The sequence below is a fragment of the Falco punctatus genome, assembly GCF_963210335.1.
Source record: "Falco punctatus genome assembly, chromosome: 11".
NCBI classification, from domain to species: domain Eukaryota; kingdom Metazoa; phylum Chordata; class Aves; order Falconiformes; family Falconidae; genus Falco; species Falco punctatus.
In genome coordinates, this window is record NC_137591.1 from 24,030,213 (window position 1) to 24,052,475 (window position 22,263).

Here is a 22,263-nt window from a genome sequence, read left to right on the forward strand (position 1 = left end):
ACCAGAAGGCAAGAGATACTTTAATCCAGAATCCTCAATTGTTTTGTTTAGACTATCCCTCTACCCACAGTACTTCTCATCAAACTTAAATGATTTTTCAATTAAACGCTAAGCTCTGTCAGTAATAGCTGAATTTGGCCCTAACAAGTATAAAAAGAGAAGCACAAAGAATCAATTTAACTATGGTACTCCTTCCACATTCATTCTTCTTTACGAAAATAGCCAAAGACAGACAACAGAAAGAGACAAGACAGAACATGATGTTGAAAAGTTTGTGCTAAAATACTTGCAGCCCAAAATAGTTTTTGTACATATTTACTGCTGATATCAAAATCTATCAATGTTTAGACTCCACCAGTTATTGATTCACAGCAAACACCTGACGCTTCAGCACCCTAATATACAAGTAGCGGCAGCATACTAAACCTAAAGACAAACCAGTTGAGCAGCAGACATGAGGTTGTTGGGGTTTGGGGGACCTTTTTGTGTTTGTTTGTTTTTTTTAAAGGCAGAACATTAAGCTTTAAATGTTGTCTCTGACTTTGACTACCTCTCTCAGCAAAAAGAACTCCATGGTGCTAAGATTCCCAGAGATTTATATGCCCACGTTCTTAAAAAGGATCTTAGGATCAATGCAGTAATGTACTCCTGAAATAACTGATCTTTTACAAATGCTGCACTCTGGATAACATCTTCTGTCTCTCAAGGCAATGTGCAGTCTGATGAGCAGTATTACTTAGAATATGCAAAAGGTATGCCAAGAGTTTACCAAAGACATTCGTGTCTTTAAAAATTATCTCCACTAAGTTATAGCAGGGCTCAGAATGCATATGCTGACAAAATGCAAACAAAAAAGCTCACTTCATTTGAAAACTGACAGAGTATATGTACAGAGCACGTTAGTATGTAGTATTATTATTATTTATTAAAATATATGTCAGAAGCAATTCTGTAAGAGAGTCTTCTGCAACAGTATCTCTAATAAAGGGACCTAAACACAGTGCAGATGTTCTGCATCTCTACTGACTTTCAAAAATATAATGGGGACCAAGAACTGTACTCAATAAGACTACTTCAACAACTCAAAGAACTGTTCTGTGTAGGTAAGTAGACAGGGTTGGGGTGGGAGCAGAACTATATTTTAGACATTTTGTACATACAGCTTTTAAAAGCCTAATTAAATTACTCTGGGGATTTAAATAATACTTAATTGTCAATAAAAATTAACTTTAAGGTATCCTTGTACACAAAGATGATGTAAATAATCCTATCAGACTTCAACAGCAAGTAAAACCACAGGTATACCCAAAAGGTTCTTGCAGCTAAATTATTTAACCTTTTAGGAGTCTACATGAAACAGCTGTGTTTAAAGAGCTGGACCTGTAAGGACTATTCTGCAAGCAAACATCATACTTCACTGCGACATATACCACTGAATGGGAAGAACTCAAACTGTCACACTTGGAAGAATTCTCATCCTCTTCTGCCTTGTTTAATTGATATCCTTCATGTTTCCCCCTCTGACTGTATCAATTCTCAGAGTTACGGGGTGCTCATTTTTTTCTTTTTTCATTAATGACTTCAGTTAACACAGTTAACAACAGAAAAGAATTTAGGAGTATTGTGAAGCTGCCTTTTTTTTTTTTTTTTTTTTTTTTGCTAGGGGGAAAAAAATGACGATACGTGTTTCAAAACATGTCAAAGGTACCTGACTAAGAAAGGTGTGGTCTGCTTCAGCTACTTACAACATTTTGAGTCTCAAAGCCAAGGCAGCTGCAATGCTAGTGGCATAACCAGCATTCCTACTTTTTGAAAAGTGCTTAGCTCTGCCAGGCTGTAATGTAGTGTAGAGAGTTGCCATCCTGTTTAATGTTTGACTCCAACTATTCTCAGGTGTCCACGTAAGAAATATTTAATAATCCACAGCTTAGTATTATTCCAAATAATATCTGCATAACAAATCTCCAGTAATTAAACTATAGAAGAAACATAAATGACAGAAATATAATTACAGTAAAAAATGACACTAAAAATATCACACAGTTACACTGAAAACCATTGACTACTTTACAGAGACACATAATGGGTCTCCAGAGGAAATGTTCACCCACTTGAGTACACAGTCTATAAGCAAGCATTTAATTTTCTTAAGGGCTGCTGCTGCCATGATTCCACGAAAGTATCTACTATAAACTAACATGGAGAATAAAATCACTTCGAAATTCTACATAAAACTGCAATTGCTTTATGCCTTTTAGAAGAGCAATTCCTATTCAGTACAGCTAAGCACTGAGCACCACTACAGTTGGGAATACTCATAACTTTGCAGATCAGAACCTAAGCTTTATAAGCAACTGTCTGGTTTTCATCACTTAGTTATTTCTTTTAAAACTGCAGAGTACAGTAGGGTGGGTCATGTTAACAAAAAGCCCAGAGGCATTTTTTTGTTCAGATAGAATTAAAGCACTGCTTAAAAAAAACAAGGGAAAAAAATTAAGAGTTCAGTCAGCTGACCCTATTTTTGAAATCACAAACAAAGCAATTGGCTTAGACCTTCATAACTTCAGCAACAAAGTTCTCAAAATGGCATGCATTACAATAGCATTCAAAATGCAACTTGATAAAGGGAGTTACAGCTTTCTCACTCTTTCTATTTGACATTTTACTATTAAAAATGCCATGACACAAACCTGGGTCCACGTGTCTAGAGTTTCTTCTAATTCCGTTTGTTCGTTTCTGCATAGCAAAAATACAAATCAAGGGTATGAATAAACATGTTTTCATGTAGGCACTTTGCACTCCCTTAATTCCCACAATCTACTAGGCAAAACTCATCTTCTTAAGTTATTTCCCCCAACCACCACCACAATTATCTTTATCTTGTAGAAAGATCATACTTTGAAAATTATTCTTAGTAACAAGGATAGTTTTTTCATTTACCCCATTTTTTCTGACACTAGCCTCAAAAGATTCTTAGTCCATAGAAAGTTTGTTCATACATCAACATCTTTCGATACCAAGACAAATTTATTTTTAATCATTTATAAATAGGATAGTGGAAAAATATGCAGATTGACGTTATCAGCCCCAGATAATGACCGCAAACACAAAAGTATCAAAGCTGCTTGTGTTGCTTTAATAAGATAGAAACTTTCACTATTCCTACTTTGTACTTTAAGGTAGCCAGATTTTCTTAGGGAATTCTGAATATTCTTATTTTCTGGGCAAGTACTTAAGTATATTTAGTAACTTGGCTCCCTCTTTCTTTTAAATTTGGATGAACCAAAGCTGTGTACAGAAATCAGAAACTCTCTGACAGGACTGAGACTTTTTAAAAAAAAAAAAAGTATTTATATATTTTATACTCCAAGACACTTAATATGGATCCTTGAAAATTTCAGTGTGAAATGACACATATCTGTGAACTACTGATCTGCTTTTGCAAACTTGTTTTAACTGGTAGCTTGCATGAAGGTTCATGCATTTATTTATTTTTTAATCAAACCAAGCAGAGAAAAGCACATTGCATAACAAAGGCAACAATTAGGTTGCTCCGATTTACTTCAGTTGATAGAAGTTGATGCAGGACACACACCAAGGCGAGCCAGAAAGCGGTAACCTGAGGCAGAACCAAATTACGAAGCCCTGTAGCAAGCTGGCAAAATGAAAAGCTTGGTTTAAAAACAGCTTTCAGACTCTTGAGTTTTTGGACATACTCTATCTGCTCTACCCACGACTCTAAAGAAAGAGAGGAAATGCAAGTTTTGTTTCATCGGCAGTGGAAAGAAGAAAAATTTAAAACTGCTGCTACAATGACGGTAATATTATTGAGTAAGAACAAGAGGCTCAATTCTAATGTAGTTTTTTTTTTTTTTGAAACGGAGGATGTATTGCTGATAAGGATTGATGCAGAGTGCTGAATAACTGCAGATTTGCACAGAAGAGGGAAAGGGGCAGGAGCAGGAAAAGCAAGCATGAAGGAAGGCACAGAAATATTTAACTAAGAAGAAAAAAAAATACAATAATTCTGTGACAACATAAGACATATACACCAAAGGACCAGAAGGAAAACAATTTTAAGGAACTAATTCTTGAGCTGTATGAAAACATGCTCAATACCCTTAACTATACTGCAGTATCAGTAGATTTTATTACATTACTGGTATGAAAGCTAAATCCATGCTTTCTAAAATGACAGATCCTCATCTATGCTCAAGTTTCCTTTTGCGCAAGGAATTAAAGCAGGCACTTGAACAAGAGTCTTGGTAAAAATTAAATCAATCCTGATGTTTTGGATCAACTCAATAATAGTCAATGACATCAACAGCTCCAGAAAGGAAGCCATTTTTTCCTCACAAAAAAGATTTTGGAACAGCGCTAGGGGGTGAGAAGTGGAGGAGTGGCCGGGGTCACTCAACCACCAGCGCACATGCCCGTTGTCCATCCACAGCAGCTCACTACAGTTAGCTTTAATGAGCCTGGCAGCCTCCTCCACACAGCCCAGTAAGTGTCTGCCTACGGCTCCCCAGCACCGCCTGCCAGCTGCAGCACCGGGAAACAGCCTAGCAAAGGGACCGTGCTGTAGTTTCCATATTTTAGAGTGCCCGTACTTAGCGGGTCTTTCTAGGCAGAGACATGAAAATCCAGGCAGCACACGGCAGGAGGCACGGCTCTGGGAGCAGTGAGGACAGCGGGCAGGCAGCAGCATCCCAGGCACGGGCATGGCCTGTGGCAGCGCAGCCCCCTCCTCACCCCGAGCACTCCCCAGGCCACCTCACCCTTCCCCTGCCAGGCCCCCAAGGCAGGCTGTGCCCCTGCTGGGCCAGGTCCGCCTCAGGCCCCCTGTCACCGAGCTGCCAGAGGGGCCGGGGCTCCCTCACCCAGCGCCCACTGCCCTCGGGGTGGCAGCCATGCCAGGGCGGCTCAAGCGGAGTGCACAGGTGCGGTCAGCCCCACACATGGCTGCCCTCTGCGCCAGTCGGGTCAGCAGCACCATCCTTCAGACTCCATGACCCGCCTGAGCGATAGCATCAAGCACGTACACACTTACGGAAAGAAATAACATACGTGCTTGTATGTTGTTTATAACCGGTGTGTCGTTTAAGCTGTTAAATTACCATAAACTTCTGATGTAAAACAGACACTAGAAACAATTATACCCTATTTTTAAAGTGCTGCATCTCTTTTGTCAGAATAGGCAAACAAAACCCAGTTGCTGTGCCCGCTTCAGTGGAAAGGCACCAGCGGCTGGTGAGAAAATAACCCCAGGCAGCTTGCAGCCTTCTTGGGCTGGCGGCAAGGTATGCTACGTGCGCCACGGCAGCTCCTCTGCACAGCGCCCATTCCACCACTCTCCAGATTATATGAACTCCATAACCACTGGATAGCTCTGCAACTGAAGGGTTTTTTTACATTAAGAGGCAGGCAAACACGGCTCTGCTGATCCTTCATAGCCCCACAGTGTGGTGTGGTCAGGGACCGGTATCTATGTACATTACTCCAGTAGGACATGCTAACATTAAACAAAAAAAAAAAAAAACAAAAAAAAAAAAACAACCACACCACAACCCAACAAATTTACTTTTAGCTCTACTGCCAGATTTCATCTAGACACAGTAAGTAAAGTATCTGGACATCAGTTGTGAAGCAATGTTTTTAACCTGTAACTTAAAAAAAAAAAAACAAAAAAAAAACATCTCCACCCATTCCAGGGCTCTCAGAATTAAGCCATACAACTGAAAATTTGCTTGCTTTGAACAGAATATATTCATATTTAATTGTGAATGCTATGTTTCTTAGACAACTTCTATTATTTCCCACCACTAAATAAATCTGTTGTTAAACACAGAAAAAACACAACAGCATGTACACAAAGTAAATAAGGAGCTCTTATATCACCAACAAAACAAACATCACATGCAAAGGAAAACAAATCCTTACCTCATGTTTCAGGTTCCCATGTTCTGAAACATAAGTAAAAATTGGCATTATTGCGATTGTAAATCGTACGCTTTTGCTCTAGCAATGTCAGCCTGCGCTGTGTTGCCTTACAGCAAACACCGCTGCCTTCTCCAGCTCCCCGATACCTGCAGCCGCCCCGGCACTCGCCAGGTCCTGTTGTGCAAACCCGCTGCGCTCCTCCCCGCGCACCGGCCCTGCCTGCGCCACCGCGCCAGCCAGCGAGGGCTCCTGCCTGCAGCTCACGGGGCACTCTCCCGTAGCAGCACAGCAATCCATTCCACTGTGAACTTTATACACTTTTAGAACATTTCAAAAATACTTTATAAATATTGACTCATCAGGAATTCAACTACTACACGTCTTTCATCGCAAGTCGATTTTACACCTTTTCTTGGCTCTGACTTTTCCTAGCATACCAATATATATCAAGACCATTATACCTTTAGCTTCAACATTTTCTAGATGTCATGTTTTTGAGTTCAATTCAGCATTGCATTAGTATACCACAGACTCTGAAGCCACTGGTGTTTTATTTGCCTCTTTTGCTATGAATTTTCCTGTACTATTTAAAAATAGGGGGGGTGTGGGGGCGGGGGGGTGTATTGTGGTCCTGTGGGCAACCAGAAGGACTGCACCAAGACAATAACGCTTCTTGCACACACACACCATCACACATCACAAAAAAACATAAAAAAGGTATATCTTTACAGGGTTTTTTAAATGTCTAATCTGATAACAGGTATTTCAGTATACTTTAGATTTTGGTTGAGTGCCTTACCAAAGTACACCCAGCTGTATTTACCTGTGTGCACTCTCTCGCACTGCACACGCTGCAAGGCAAAGCACAAACTGCACATGCCTGGTCTGTACTTCATCACGTTTGAAAACTTTTACTGTAATATCTCATAAACAGTAAGCCATATTCACAGTGAATCAATTAAAAAGCTTTAACTGCAAGTACATTTTGCTCTGCTAAAAAAAAAAAATTACATTAAAGTGTGGGAAAAAAAGCCTTTGGCTTTCCAGCATTTTATGCAAAGATGATAAGGCATGCTGAGACCGAGCACACCAGCAGAAGACGCTGGGCCGGGCCGAGGAGGCACAGCCTGTTTCACACTGGCAGAGCTCTCTTCTCACGTACGCTCGCAGTCATTGTTTCTTCTCCCATACAGTGTGCCAAAGATGCATCATCTTGTCATCCGCAGAAAAGACTTTTATGATTATAACCTTTCCAAAAGTATTAATTTGCATTTGCATTGTGAGCGAAGAGAAGAAAAATAAGCCCACCCCCAGAGGAGGAGATGCAGGTAGACTACTGAGGTTTTTTAAGGAGCCTGAGGGAACTAGTTGCCTAAGTGCTGCTGAAATTCAATATAATTTTGGTATTTACTTTAGCAATCTGATACATCTTGCAGAATTTTTTGCCAAAATCTGAATAAAATCACCTTTCTTGAATGTTTCATCTCAGCATTATAAATTACTCAAAATGAAGGGAAGACATTTAAGTAAGTACTTCCAGGAGAGGCCAAAACTTCAAATCCGGACTTAGGAGGGTTTTATTGTTTTTTTATAATTTTATATTTGTTTAAATGGGCTATATTTAGTTCTGCGGATCTCTTATCAAAAAAATTGAAATGTAAATGTCATTCTATCCTCCAATGAGAATGAACGAATCTGATTTTTAATGGTTGCTGTTGAATATTTTTTTTTTACCTCTAGGAAACATCCCAAACCCAACTAGATGAAAGTTCCATTTGATGATTGCAGCATCCTAACACTTTTCATAACAAATAATTAAGAAATTCCTTGATTAACTTTCAAATAATTGGATTCAAGGAATCACTACACAGGACGGTAATACATATTCCTGTTAATGTGCATAAAATAAAGTTCATGAAAAAGGAGGTGAGGGGATTGAATTAAAAAGAAAGCAAAAAACTTTGCCAAGACTGACAGACCAAAATGCAATTTGTGTATTCAGTATTAACACTTCAGGAATAGGAAAAATAAACAGCATCTATATTTCCACATAAAAGCCTGTTCAAAATATAAGACTCATCCTCGTTTTGTTATTTCATTACATTTTAAATATTCCTGTATTTCAAAATAATCTGTATTATGTGAATTGCTTCCTCATGAGATATTTTTCCAAATGTTACATAAGAGCCAAAAAAACTCATTTCTATTTATTTTCATTTATAGAAAAAAATGAATGTCTGAGGATATCTACCAGCAGATATTTTACACATGACAATTTTAATTCAAGTCCCTGCTCATCACCAATGTGCCAATGAAATTACCAAGTCAGTGAGTTCTCAGTTCTGACAAGCTACTTTTACTGCCACAGCTCAGCACAATTTTTAAGTTTTTTGATTATTTACTGAGGCCATGATACCATCGAGTCACATTTTGATAATTATCTTTTACTACAACAGCAACAGGAGCGGCAGCTGGCCTCGATCAGGGAGAGTGCAGAGACTGGAAAATGGGAATAAGCTGCTCCTCAGGAATGCAACACAGCAGCTAGATTTACATGTTAACTAAATGGAGAGTAAATAAAAATGATAGGTTGTTGTGCTGGTTTTGGCTGGGATAGAGTTAATTTTCTTCATAGTAGCTAGTATGAGACTGTGTTTTGGATTTGTGCTAGAAGCGGGATTGATAATGCAGGGATGGTTTAGTTACTGCTGAGCAGTGCTTACACAGCACCAAGGGCTTTTCTGCTTCTCACCCCACCAGTGAGTAGGCTGGGGGTGCACAAGAGCTGGGAGAGGACACAGCTGGGACAGCTGACCCCAGCTGACCAAAGGCATATTCCATAATATATGATATCACACACAGCATATAAAGCTGGGGGAGGAAGAAGGAAGGGGAAATGTTTGGAGTGATGGTCTTTGTCTTCCCAAGTAACCGTTACACATGCTGGAGCCCTGCTTTCCTGGCGATGGCTGAGCACCTGCCTGTCGACAGGAAGTATCAAATGAATTCCTTGTTTTATTTAAGCTTGCATGTGCAGCTTTTGCTTTACCAAGTAAACTGTCTCTATCTCAACCCATGAGTTTCCTTACTTTTACCCTTCTGATTCTATCCCCTACCCCAGCGGGGGGAGTGAGAGAGCAGCTGTGTGGTGCTTATTTGCCAGCTGTGGTTAAACCACAACAGTAGTAAGCTACTCACCTTCCTGTTTCAAAAAAAAATTCAAAATATTTAAAATGCAGGAACTATGAAGTAAGGCACTTTGAAGGGGCTGTGGGACCACCTGCTCCTTTCCAGTCATTTAGGTTGTCATTGCATAATCAGAACAAAAGAAATCATGACCTAGAAATACCACTGTGTAGGACTCTCAACAAAATATCAAGCCCCCTAAGTGACTTTTGTTCAGGCTGAGCAAGGATGGTTAGTTAAACAATAATACAATGGTAGGTTTGGAGGAGAGCCAGCAATTTTGCAACTATTGATCAAGCCAGCAAAAAGGTAAACAGTGAAAGCTGCTCATTTCTTTTTAGATGTCAAAAATACATGCTTTTTATTAATAATCTCTAATGTGCTGTAGCAAGCAATTACTACATAAACAGCGTAGACTATATTATTGCACATACCCATTACCACATAAAAGCAACTCTAAACTTAACCCATTCATATTGTAACACTTTCTTTCAAGTTCATCACACAGTTGAAGAAACTTCTTTTCTGCCTAAGGAAATGTAGTACTTTTTCAAATGGAATTATCTGAAGGAGAAAGGAATCATGTATGAGTTAACTAAAAATTACTATAAACATGTCCAGTTAATGTTTCTCTAATCCATTTATGCCCTGACAAGAAGTGCTTCTAACACTCCCTGGGAACAGTGATATAAAGAAGAAAATTTTGTGGGTTTGGCATCATATTTAAAATATTCAAAACATTTTCAGATTCTAGAACCATTGCTGGAGGTTCATCTAATTGAAATATTCAACAGAATGTGGAACCAGCAAACATTTGCCTGAGAATACTTAATTCAATATAATTGGACGGACTTGGAAAAATTCCAGTCTAGCAACAGAAATGGGTTGTTAATTCTGCTGTTTCAGAGTAGGAAACAGACTGGAGTTGTGCAGTATGTTCTGGGCAGAGTAATACCATGTTGTCAATCCTGAGGACCTCTGCAGCAATTGCAAGGGCTGCAGAACAACCTATACAATAAAAGTGGCAATAATAAGGGAGACAGCTTCCCTTTTTGTTTGCTAAAGGTGTGTTTTACTCATGCTCACTTACTAAAGGTCCCATTCTTAACTATTCCCAAATATAAACTCTTCCAACTAGTAAGAGAGCACCACCAGATAAGTAGAATTGTCCCGTGCCTTGAAATAAGACATAGGAATGCAGTTGAGAAGCCAGAAGAGGTAGTATAATGGGAAGAGGAGATCCCCACATCAGCCACTGGAGAAAAAAAACACCACATACGTCCTTATAAATAGGCCTGTCAGAGAAGTATGCACATCCATTCTGTAATCCTTTTGTTTAAGGATTTTGTAAGGCCTGGTGTTTCAGACTGCACAGAGTCAAAGGAGTTCATCAGAACATTAACAAAAAAGAGTGAGCATGGAGGATTTCAAGTCACAAAAAAATTAATAAGTGATAGGACATAAAAGTAAAATATATGAAAATACAGAGGAGTACTCGAGCATGCACAGGGCAGCATTTCAGGGAAGAAAATGTTAAATCAATAATGACAGAAACTAGCACAAAAGACTTAACCAGCACTGCCAATTTACAACGAGGACAGGAACAATTAAAAAAAAACAAACCACACTACAAAAAACAAGGTCTAAATACAGGCATTTTGTTCTATTTATTAATTCAACTGATTGACTCTGCATCTTTTATTGCTGCAACTTCTATAGTCTGTTGAACTGGCCTTCTTTGAAGCAAAACATCTGAAGAGATGCATGTTTGTGTATAAGGCATAGCATGACAACACAGCAACTTATCTTCAGATTTTGTCAATGTTTCCTCATAAGTGTATCACCTAGATCTGACACTTATTAAATTTGTCATTCTAAAGGTTTAATCTATCTTTGGATGTCTGTCTTTTGAATTTTCACAAACTAACTTGAGATGAAATACAAGGAGATTTAATCCACTCAGGGAGGTTCTAAGCATCATTTCAGAAGGATAGCAAAAACAGCTGCTCAGTGGTCCAAAAAGAAAACAAAAATCCTAAACTGTACAGAACCAGAAAATGCTGAGGAAAATTCAGATGTGTTTAAGAAACCCAGTGGTCTATTCTTGTTGCACTGTTTTTAATTCGGATCACCTGTTTTCAGATAGACCTCTAGAAACAGAAGAGATCTACAGAATGGGAATGAAAATTATTTGAGGTATAGAAAGAGTTCCACTTATAAAGAGATAAAAAAATTTAAGACTATTCAGTTCAGAGGGGCAATCAGTCAAGACTTCCATTGTTTGTTCTCACAAAACCCACAAAGTAGCATGTTGAATTAAAAAGGTTAAAAGGTCAAACATAACCAACATAACCAAATTATACGCAACCTAAATAAAAAAAAAAAAAAAAAAACACACACACACACACAAAAGCCAAACAAAACCTTTACAGAACTCACTGGTCCAAAACTTCTGAAACAGAGTCAGATTATTTCAATCAACAAAAACAGGGAAGGTATGCAAAAGCATTAACAAGATGTAAAAACTCTTACAACACCAAAAAGATAAAAAGAAAATTTAACAGGATAAAGAAAGTAGCATCATTCCTGGGCATTGTCTATCACATGGAGGATTTGCACTTTCCTGTGAAGCATCTGAAATCCCAAATGACAGAACTCCAGATTAAACAGACCACACACACAGAAACACACACACATACTTCCCCATGTCTGTAGCTGTAACTAATACCACGGGACTGGGGAATAATAATGTCCAGTTTCCTAAAAGGGTGACTGTGTTTCATGTCCACTGTACCCTATGAAAAAGGCTGTAACAGCCCCCTAGAAACGAAAGAAATAAATAGCAATACAATGAACGTTCCAGGCATTTTGCTACTATTGAAGCATTCCAACTACGCTCCACAACTTGTTATCTAATAGCACTCTCATGCCACCTTTACTAACTTCCCACAGGAGCAGCAAATGACAGTGCTAGAAAAATTAAATTTATCGTAAAATAATTTCTTTAAATATTTCAAAAGGAAAAGTTTCAAAATTAAAAGTATGTTAGAATTTTGTGCACGTAGAGCATACTTTTTTCTGCAATATGCAGTGAAAATATTGAATTTTACATAGTCTCTTTTTGTCTGCATTGCTTTAATCACATTTCATAACTTAGCAGGCATGGAAGATAATGTATTGGAGACCTCATTTCTCGGCATAGCTCTGGAAAATGAAAACATGACTCCAGAAAGTCATTCATACTTAAATCGCAGAAAACAGTATTTAGAAGAGTCTATATTGTCCCATCCCTTTCTAGACCATATAGGGAAGCAGGAACTGCTAAGTCTCGTCCTTAAACCTTTCCTTCTCTGTGCACATTATGAATGGGCAGCCCTGCTCAATCAGCACTTCTTTCTTTAAAAAGGCAAATAAAAACTAAAAATGAAAAAGAGTAGAGGAAAATGTCAGGATTTCCCTTCCTACTCATTGGCTGAAGTCCCTCATCAGATGGAGAGAGGACACATTTTCAGCAAAGCGGGCAAAACCATTTGTCTTTTCCATACTTGTTCATGCATAGAGCAACAGGGAGCACGGCAAGAACTGTAATTTAGAGTTTGTTTTTGCAGCTATGACCTACTCTCAGAGCAGGCTGTAAGGAAGCTACAGCCTAGCACCTCCTGGCTTTCCGCCTCATGAGCAGGTGGAAGATACACAACTCTTCTCGTTTGTACTAGAGCTACAGAAGTCTGGGAGCCTTTGCACAGAAGAAAAACAGGCTGAAAAGAGAAAGAGAAGTTTGAAGAGAGAACAGAAAGCAGAACCCCTGGGTGTAAGATGAACACAGAACTCAAAACAGTATCTTAACAATCCAGTTGTTTCCAATTTCACTAAAGAAAGACTCAGTACAGTATTATTTTACAAAAGTCAGGGCAATTATTTAAAGTAAAATCCAAAATAACATTCTGCTCCTTTGAAGTTTTAAAAAGATAATTTATTCCACTTACAAAGAATCAGAAATATGATGGGTTTTTTTCTTATTTTGTTCCCTCTAGCAAGTGCACAAAAACCACAAGAAATCAGGCCTTGTGTTATCTAGGCATTTACGGTCATTCTTACTGATACACATTGCACCATATGTGTTCGCAGATCTTTACAGAGAAATAGAAAGACAAGCTCATGCCTCCTGTGGTGCCAGCTACCCAATTAAAATAAAAAACTACAAAAGCAATTAAAACAGAAGGTGCAAAAGAAAGAAAAATGTAGAAGTAGGGGTGGTTTATACTACAGAAGATAACTCTCTTGTGAAGAACAGTATGCTTGTTTTCCCACTCTATTAATTTAAATGGAATTGCTTTTAAATATTCAAATTTTAACATAATTTCAAATATTTATCTTCTTCAGAATATCCGTAGGAGGGTTCTATGAAAAACCTGTGTTCGAAAAAGGATTTCAATGAAAAATGCTGTGATTGCTTGTATGCAGTATGCATACATGTAGATCTTCATAATATTTTTTAAAATTCCAGGCTTGGAGATCTTGCATACTATCCTCCAATACAGGAAAGCAACCAAGGAAATAAAGTTCACGGACTGCAGCAGAAGTCAGTACCTGCCATCCTGATAATTTCATGAAAGCATGAGGTAGGCAAATAGCCAAAAGCCAAGGGGAAGTCAGGAAGTCCTTGCAAACAGGGACAAAGGCAGAAACAAGCTTATACAGTTTTGAAAGGAACAAAAATCTACAACCAAAATCTCAGAGTAGCAGCTAAGCGAAGAGCAGTGGATGAAGCCATGATGCAATTCAGGCAGTGGGAGAGAGATTATCTCTGCAACAGCATTTTGCAAAGATTGTAGATAGTAATGTCAAAAAGAAAATAACCCAATGAAGGAGGTTGCAGTAGCTTATGAGATGTGTGTGAGACAAGAAACTTTCACAAACTTATGAAATAATTCTGGAAAGCAACGTACAGGTTTTAGAGAAGCAAGAAGGACTATTAATTAGAAGACTTCCCCAACATATACAACCATACTTTCCAGAAATCATGATGTTCCAGTGGCTTTTCTCTTTCAAACACATTCACACAACAGGAATTAAAACATATTAATGACAATTGAAATTTGAGGGGTGGGATGAGGGTGTTTGTCAGTTGCCCCCCGCCATCAGCACCAAATCATCTCTAGGAAGAAAAAAGAATACTTATGAACCTGGACAGAAGGAAGAGTCAAAAATGGCACTACAGTTATGTGACCAGCTGGCTGGAATGTACAGACTCACTGCCACCAACGGAATAGGTACAGGGAAGAGAAGGGAGGCAGACGACAAGAGCCAACGTTTGGCATTAGCAGTGGGAGATCCCAAAGATGTCAGAGAGAATTACAGATACAATACTGAACAGCAAGGGAAGAGGTCAAATTTGGAGTCATCTGAGGGAGGCCAAATGGTAGCTAAAGTCAAAAGAGTCCTTAAGGTCCCAAAGAGCAGAAGAAGAATAGAGAAGTGTGAAGTGACAATGGCCAGGGAAGAAACACAGAGTATAGCAATCGATTAAAAGAGGGGGGGGAAATGGTCCTTAGATGTGGGAAGTAGAGAGCCATCAATCACCTTTTTGTGAATATTGTGAGTGGGCAGAAACCATGGAGACCAAAGAGATGAAAGAGGAAGCTGAGGCAACACAAACATACATCTTTAGGAGCTGAGAGGGAAATATGAAAATTGACAGAGACATAAAGGAAGAATTACAAGGATGATAGATTCTATGCTGTACAGTAGGTGTTACATATGAGCAGCCTACGATTAGAACAAGAGCAATTCCTTGTTGTATACGACATTGAAGAAATTGGGTTTGACCTATAACAGTTCTCTCCTCCTTTTGAACATTTCAATTTAGTAGCAATAAAAATCCCTATGAATTCTAAATGCAATTCTAATTGTGCTTATAAACGGTAGTTTCACAAGTATGTATGTTACAATAAACACAAATTAGAGGTAAATTAAGCCTTAATTATATCTAGCAAGTTTTATATCCTAATTAAAAATGGTATTCTAACAATAAAAATGACTTACCACCTGAATTAGCTCTGCCACAATTGTCTAATCTTCCTAAACATTCTTTGTGTGCTCCAGCTCCACACTTAGAACATAAATAGCCTTGATAAAATGTTCCCCTGTAAAATAAAATTAGGTAGTGATACATTAGAAGTGATAAATTCCACACATAAAGGAAATAAGAGACGTGGCAGAAAGTATTAAAGTCATTTGCTTTTCTGCATAATGGTAGTCCTTAAAAGGCTCGAGAAAAAGTGACAACTGACAAGCACCTCATCTGCTTTTCGTCACTACTAGCCATTTAAAAATCACAACCAGATAGTTCTTCTGGACTACTAATAGAATAACAATCTCCATTTCACATTTCAATTTAGCCCAAAGCAACTTTGGCACAGTACGCTTGATACTGTACCATTATGTATCTACTCTTAGTTTCATCTCAATGGGAATTTGCCTAGACACCATGACGAGTAAGATCTATTTTAAGAGCTGTAAGTTCTGAATATATATTTAAGCATTAAGGAGTTCACAGGCTATACTGCAAATATATTAACTTTAAATTTGTCGTTTGGGTTTTTTTCAGTGCAGATAGTTATATAGCCAGGTACACATTAGTTAACATTCAGAGTTGCTAAATAAGGAGTCACTTTCCTTACTCTAAATGTTCTCCAATTCCCCTTAATCAACTGGAATCTGAATTTGATTCTGAGGAAGCCAGTTTATTTTCAGATTCGTGCATGGATTTTCTCTTAAGTACAGTTCACTGAATGGCTAACAGGGAAACAGGTTTTTTACATGTACCTCTGAGCAATTATATGAGTTCCATCTGCTGATGTATCTGCTTACTCTTCACACTAGACTTGTGTGTCTCCAAGATTATCCTGACCAGTTTGGACTGATTATGCATCCTAGTATAATGTGACACCTTCAGCTTCAAAAGGAAAATCAGGTGTCTCATATGGAACATACAATTAAACAAGTTAAACCTTAAAAAACAGCAACTATTAACTACACTGATTTCTTGACTGTTAGTGTTGATATACATTTTAAATTATATTCAGAAGCTCAGTATTTTTAAGTATCAGAATACACAAACTTTAAGACAAATAAGTAGAAAGTATAAAAATATTTTAATGTAGTCTTCCATTTTTATTTTTTTCCCTATTGCTACACAGGAATGCAAGAGTGTCTAGATAAAAGTATAGGACATGACGTTACCCTTCACTACAGATGCTTCTAAGACTATCCCCACTTGAAGATTAGGCACTAAGGTTCAGATATTTTTCAAGTATTTATACCTTAGCATACATTTGAAGCTTAAAACAGCAATCCATTTTCAGAAGTGATTTAGGCACTTTATGAGGCGAAGTCAAGTAGGCTTTCAATGGAACTTAGATTTCCAGGGACATACCTATATACCACCAGGCAGCACTTGGGGATACCCAAGCTATCTTCAAGTAAATTGGTATGCCTGTGCAGAACAGTGCAGCACCATGTGGGCTGCATCCTGAAAGCAAGACAGCCATTTCTCAGCAACAGCAGTTAGTGCAGTGGAAGAGACACAAGGACTTAACTCTACTGCTTCAAATCCAGAAATTAGCCCTGCCATCTCTAAGTTCAGGATATCTGCACCACTCTTCATAATCACTTAGACCTTATTGCATTGAGAAAAAAATAATCTAAAAAAAAAAAAAAATCTCTGAAAATCCAGGTCAGTCTAACGTCAGGAAAAAAGCTTGCTAAAAGAAAAAATACACAACAGGGAGGAACATACCTGAGGTTATTTTATTTCATGCCTGTGTTTAACAGAAGCACTAGCCATACACTTCAAATGCCCTTTCTAAAATGCTGTGGCTATGTTTTTCAGATCAACAATATGCAACATCAAATCATATCACAGAATCACAGAATGGTTTGGGTTGGAAGAGACCTTAAAGATCATCTACTTCCAAACTCCCTTCCATGGGCAGGGACACCTTCCACTACACCAGGTTGCTTGAAGCCCCATCCAACCTGGCGCTGAACGCTTCCAGGGACGGGGCATCCACAGCTTCTCTGGGCAGCCTGTTACGAGCAGTTGAACTGATCAGAGTTTACAAAGCTTCTGCATCTGCAAATTCAGTATGAAATTTAGGTTCAATAGTAACCATTGCACATCCCATATTTACAAAAAAAAAAAAAGGTAGCTTTAAAAGATAAGTCAAATAATCAATGAGAAACTACAGATGTGCAAGCATGTGTGTGTTTCAGAGGAAAGATGCAGAAAACAGGGAAATTTTTAGCTTAATTTAGCCTTACAAATCCTTGTTCACAAAAGCATTACTTGTCTGCTAGCATTTCTTATCTAGCTTTGCAATACCTATCTTCAATTTTTCTGTTAATGCCTGACAAAGCAATCTCCCCATATCAAATATTTTTGAGCATCGTCATCATCTTGATTTTCTGAAAAAATATTCCATCTGTTCTTGTGACTGGTGGTGTACAGCAACGGGCCCTGTGGAACAGCCATGGTAGTCAAAACTGTACAGAATGGCTGTCATTTGCTCTTACAGAAAAGCACCTGTATTAAATATAGCAATTTCAATAAAAGAATCATAATAAAGCAGCCTTCTGATAAATGAGCAGCATCTTCAGGTTTTGAGCTTTTAGCAGTACTCCTGCTAATAGTAATAAATATATAGTAATATTTATAATTATACTTGCAACTCCTTATAACATAACTCGCTAATACAACGAGAAATACTACTAATCATGGCTTGCCTGTCTTGGACAGGTAACCAGCTAGCAATGTGTTTCCACATACTTCTTTGACTCAGATATTTCACAGGGAGGGAGGGGGAACACAGAACAAAACACCTTAAAAATCTTACCTCAGAAGCATCTGACAGACTTTGCAAGATGTTACACGACTGAAGGTATGCATTTTGAACTCATGAAAGCTTGTATCCGCATAGTCCGGCCGTATGTTTGACCTAAAAAAAATTTGAAAATCTGCTTTAAACTGATGAACTCTAGAAAATAATGCGGCATTCACAGCAGGAAATCTGAATCCACAAACAACTAGTTCTATTTACACTTTAATGTTTTTCACTAAGGTGAACCAGAAATACAGACTTCACCACACACCTTGAATGAAATCTGAATTATGTTATTATGAAGACCTCGTCCTTAAAATACACTTTGTAACTACCTTAGTTGTCACAATAACTAGAAAACTACATATCAAAACATACATCTGGGTTTTATTCCTGTTCAAGTAACTAGGATCATTTTGTGGACCTAAAGAACACTTGCTTTTTCACTCTCAAATATTTTGCTAAGTGGATGTACAAGCTCATAATGAGAACCACCGCATTTGAAAACAGGAGCAGCACATTTGGGACAGGTCACAATTAGGTCACAATTATGCAGCAATACACTGGATAACAAGAGTGATTTCAAAAACAATTAGAAAATATTTACTGGGGTTTGGCTAGTCTTTCTTAAATGCATTGCCCAATGCCTACAGCAGTTGCTACACACACTTAATTTAACAAATAACATAGAAAATCACTATTCACATTGCTAAGATACCGACACACTACTGGCAGACTTATTCCCAAAGATCAAAAATATGTACAAAGCACTGGTCCATTACTGCACCTGTGTTTTATCTTCCCTACTGATTTCTTTTAAAAGCAGAAGTATAATTTAAAAATTACCCACTTCTCATTTTGTTGCATTGGTGACTGTTTGCAGGTTTATTAAGCTTTTATTAAGTGAGCCATTTGATTTCTGTCATCTTCCCCATTTCCAAGATTGGGGGAGGAGAACAGGAATTTTCAATTGATTTGTTATCCTTTATTTTTAAAAAAATTCAGTAACATCCCTCAACTAGCTTAAACACTGCCAAAACCAGTACCCTGAAATGCTAGGTGTGTAATTTAATATTAAGGTAGACAGTATCAGACAAGAAAATATATATATAAATATATATATATACACACACACAGTAAGAGCTAATGTATTTTTAAATAATGTTTATATTGGAATGCTTAGGATAAATTCCATAAAATTCTGGCATATTTCTAGCAAAAACACAAGAATGCATTAAGTAAAATAGGAAAAAAATCCTGATGGCTAGAAATGCAAGAATCTGCAAGATTCAAAGGAAAGACCAGAAGCTTTTCCAACACAAAAAATTACAAATTCATGCATTAAAGTTGGAGGTACTTATTAGGTAAGTTTCATTTTTATGTATTATAAATAACTCCTAGACTAAAACATAGAGCAGCCACAAAATGCAATGAAACATAAATATAGGCAACCATGCAAGCATCAATCTTTCTAGGACTGAATGAAAAGGCTTATGAAAAAAACATTCAAAGAATCTGTTTAAGTACCTAGTGTCAGAAAGGTCAGTCTTCTAATCTGCCACCTGCAAATGAACGTGCTGAAAATGCAACTGTACTCCAAAGCAAATGGAATTTTGCTTTTACGCCTGAGAATAACCTTACACTCCGTACTGTTTTAACTAGCTCACTACTATCTGTTTCTGCTATGATATGCAAGGTGTCAACACCACAGCTCCTGCTTACTAAAACAGGCATGGAGGATACTACCCATTCGCAGCAGGATGGTACAGGTATCAGAATAAAATTAAATTCCAAAAAAAGTAAAGAATTTTTTAAACCAGGAGAGCAATGTATTATTTTGGGGCTGTTAACTCTGCAGAACATGACCTGTATTTCACAACGTGTTTGCCAAGGAACTGCTAAAATCTCTTAGGCTATACAGTTAACTGGATAATCCTGAAAACTCCCTAGAGCAAGTTACAATACTTACACTCCAAACAAAAGATACTTTTTGTTGACCATTTGGTTCAGACCAGGTTAGCTTGCAAAACCATGTCAAAAGTATCAGCCTAATGTGCAAAGAGTCATCAGATTTGAAAGCATATCAAATTAATCCGAACAACCCGACCATTTTTCAAGAACAAACGAAAGAAAAAATGCCATTCATTTAATTAGAACAGGATCAATCTTCAAAAATACTAAGCACAGTGGATGAAAAGAAAAAAAAATTACAACCTCATAGACAGTTGCTTAACACAAGCATATGATTATATAACTTCCTTTTGTACGTAAAAAATCTTTTCCATTCTCCTCTCAGGCTATCTTCCACAAGAACTGAAATACATGAACTATTGAAAATATACCTCCTATTAACAGAACAAAGATGATACACTGTGTTCATTCTTCTTTATATTAAGAGCACTATTTGAGTTTCTTTACATATTATAAAGCCATTCAGTTTCCTTTTACAGTCCTTAATAGAAAAAGTTACTCTTGAGAGGAAAAAAGCATAGTGCTAAAATGGGAAAGAACAGAGCTGTGCCTCACAGAGAGCTGTTACAAGACCCTCCACCTTCTTTCAACAGAAGTTGTTTTACTGCACCTATGGACTAAACCATCCCATTATAACATCCTATACAAGACAGAAGTATCCAGGTAAACAGACTTACAACTTCAGCTCTCTACTATGTGCTAAAATTTTGATACCTTTGTCCTAATTGTATAAGCAAAATAATACAATACTGAAAACATACAGCACAACATAAACTTCAGAATATAATGCAAACTTCAGTTTATCTTGTCCGCTATTAGTTATAGGAGGAATTAGTTTGGTTCCAAGAACTAGTCATTTCTTAAGGATCATAAAAATGTATCATGAGTAAATCCCTCCATTTCTTTAAATCCCACCAGGTTTTAGTTTAGTGACTGTAAGGTTCTAACAATCACTTCAATAAATTTCTATCTAAAAACCTGTTCTTTCTTCACCACCTATACATCTTTCATACTCCCTATCATTTCACTACCATCTAACCTCATGTAATTCCTTGTTAGCTAAAGCCAAGCTAACACAAAGATATTTTTTTTCAAAAGACATGAGCCCGAGTAACTCTTTTACGGGCACACAGCAACCAAATAGGTTACAAACACAATAAACCAAAAGGACCTTTTAAATTTTGCTAGCCCTTCCTTCTTCTTCTCCGAAGATAGCATTTTTCTCTATTTTTTCCCCAAAGCCACATCACCACAGAAGGAAAAAACTAAAAATCCCTAACAACAAAATTTTTGTAAATCAGAGGAGACACCACAGAAGCATCACCCATAGATTAAATGATTCTGGAAGGGACTACAGCCTCAGAATATTACAGAGGATCCCGTGCAGAAAAAGCAGGAATCAAAAAGAGAAGAAATCTAACCTGCTGCTCAGTCTTTCTTTTTGCAGAGACTTAGAAAATACTCCCAAGCAGTCGTCTCAAAACTAACAATGCCATTGCATTCGCTAAGAGCATCAACATTCAAGTTTTCTTTTGTCTCTTCCTTTCTTTTGCTAATCCTTCACCCTAATTGTCTCAGATTTGAGGTCAAACAGGAATGGGAAAATGTCATGTGTTTAATTTCTGTTTACACATCAGCAAAATACCTTCTCAAATTCAGAGTCCATCACATTTCAGAAAGATCAAGATTTTACCCATTATCTCATAAGTCTCTTCATAAAGAAATAGTCCATTAAAAATATTAATATTTAGATATATCGTTACCTGTTGATTCATGTTAGATGAGAAGGCATTTCATGCAGTTTCTAGTAATCAATATTTTGATAAAAGCAGTAGAAGAGAGCAGTGCAAACTAAGAAATAATATGTTTACTCTGAAGACAGAGTACTTTGAAGTGAAGCACAATACAGAAAGATAATTAATGACAAAAAAAAAAAACCAGAAAAAAATACAGCAAAAATAAAAAGGTAATGTGTATTCTCTACTGTAAATGTAGAGATGGAACAAGGAAGGCTTTGTAGAAAAATATTTGTTGCTGTACTAACTGTGGACAGGACAACTCTTGCACATTCTAGTACCTGATCGGTCATGTTCCATTATGGCAAATCCAGTTCTGCAGTCATATTTCACATCACATCAGACAAGTCTGAGATGATGCACTGTAGCAGTATATATCAAGTAGCATGTCTTTTAATGTAGTCTGAAACTTAATGAATCTAGTGGATTGATGTTTTAATTTTCAATATACTGGTTTTCAACAAACTGAAAATAATGAAAAAATAACC

The 22,263-nt window shown here is 37.5% G+C and overlaps 1 protein-coding gene across 2 annotated transcripts in view; it reads right to left on the reverse strand.

Moving 5' to 3' along the window:
• VAV3 (vav guanine nucleotide exchange factor 3) overlaps positions 1-22,263 on the reverse strand; it is a 173,102-nt gene that overhangs the window by 50,972 nt on the left and 99,867 nt on the right. The window contains exons 16-19 of one of the 2 annotated variants that reach the window (XM_080407185.1): positions 18,024-18,125; positions 15,175-15,272; positions 5,941-5,963; positions 2,691-2,736 (exon numbers count right to left, since the gene is read on the reverse strand). In XM_080407185.1, coding sequence (XP_080263311.1) covers positions 2,691-2,736; positions 5,941-5,963; positions 15,175-15,272; positions 18,024-18,125 — 269 coding nt within the window. Of the gene's footprint in view, positions 1-2,690; positions 2,737-5,940; positions 5,964-15,171; positions 15,273-18,023; positions 18,126-22,263 lie in introns of both variants that reach the window. The other variant, XM_080407184.1, reaches the window with a different exon arrangement.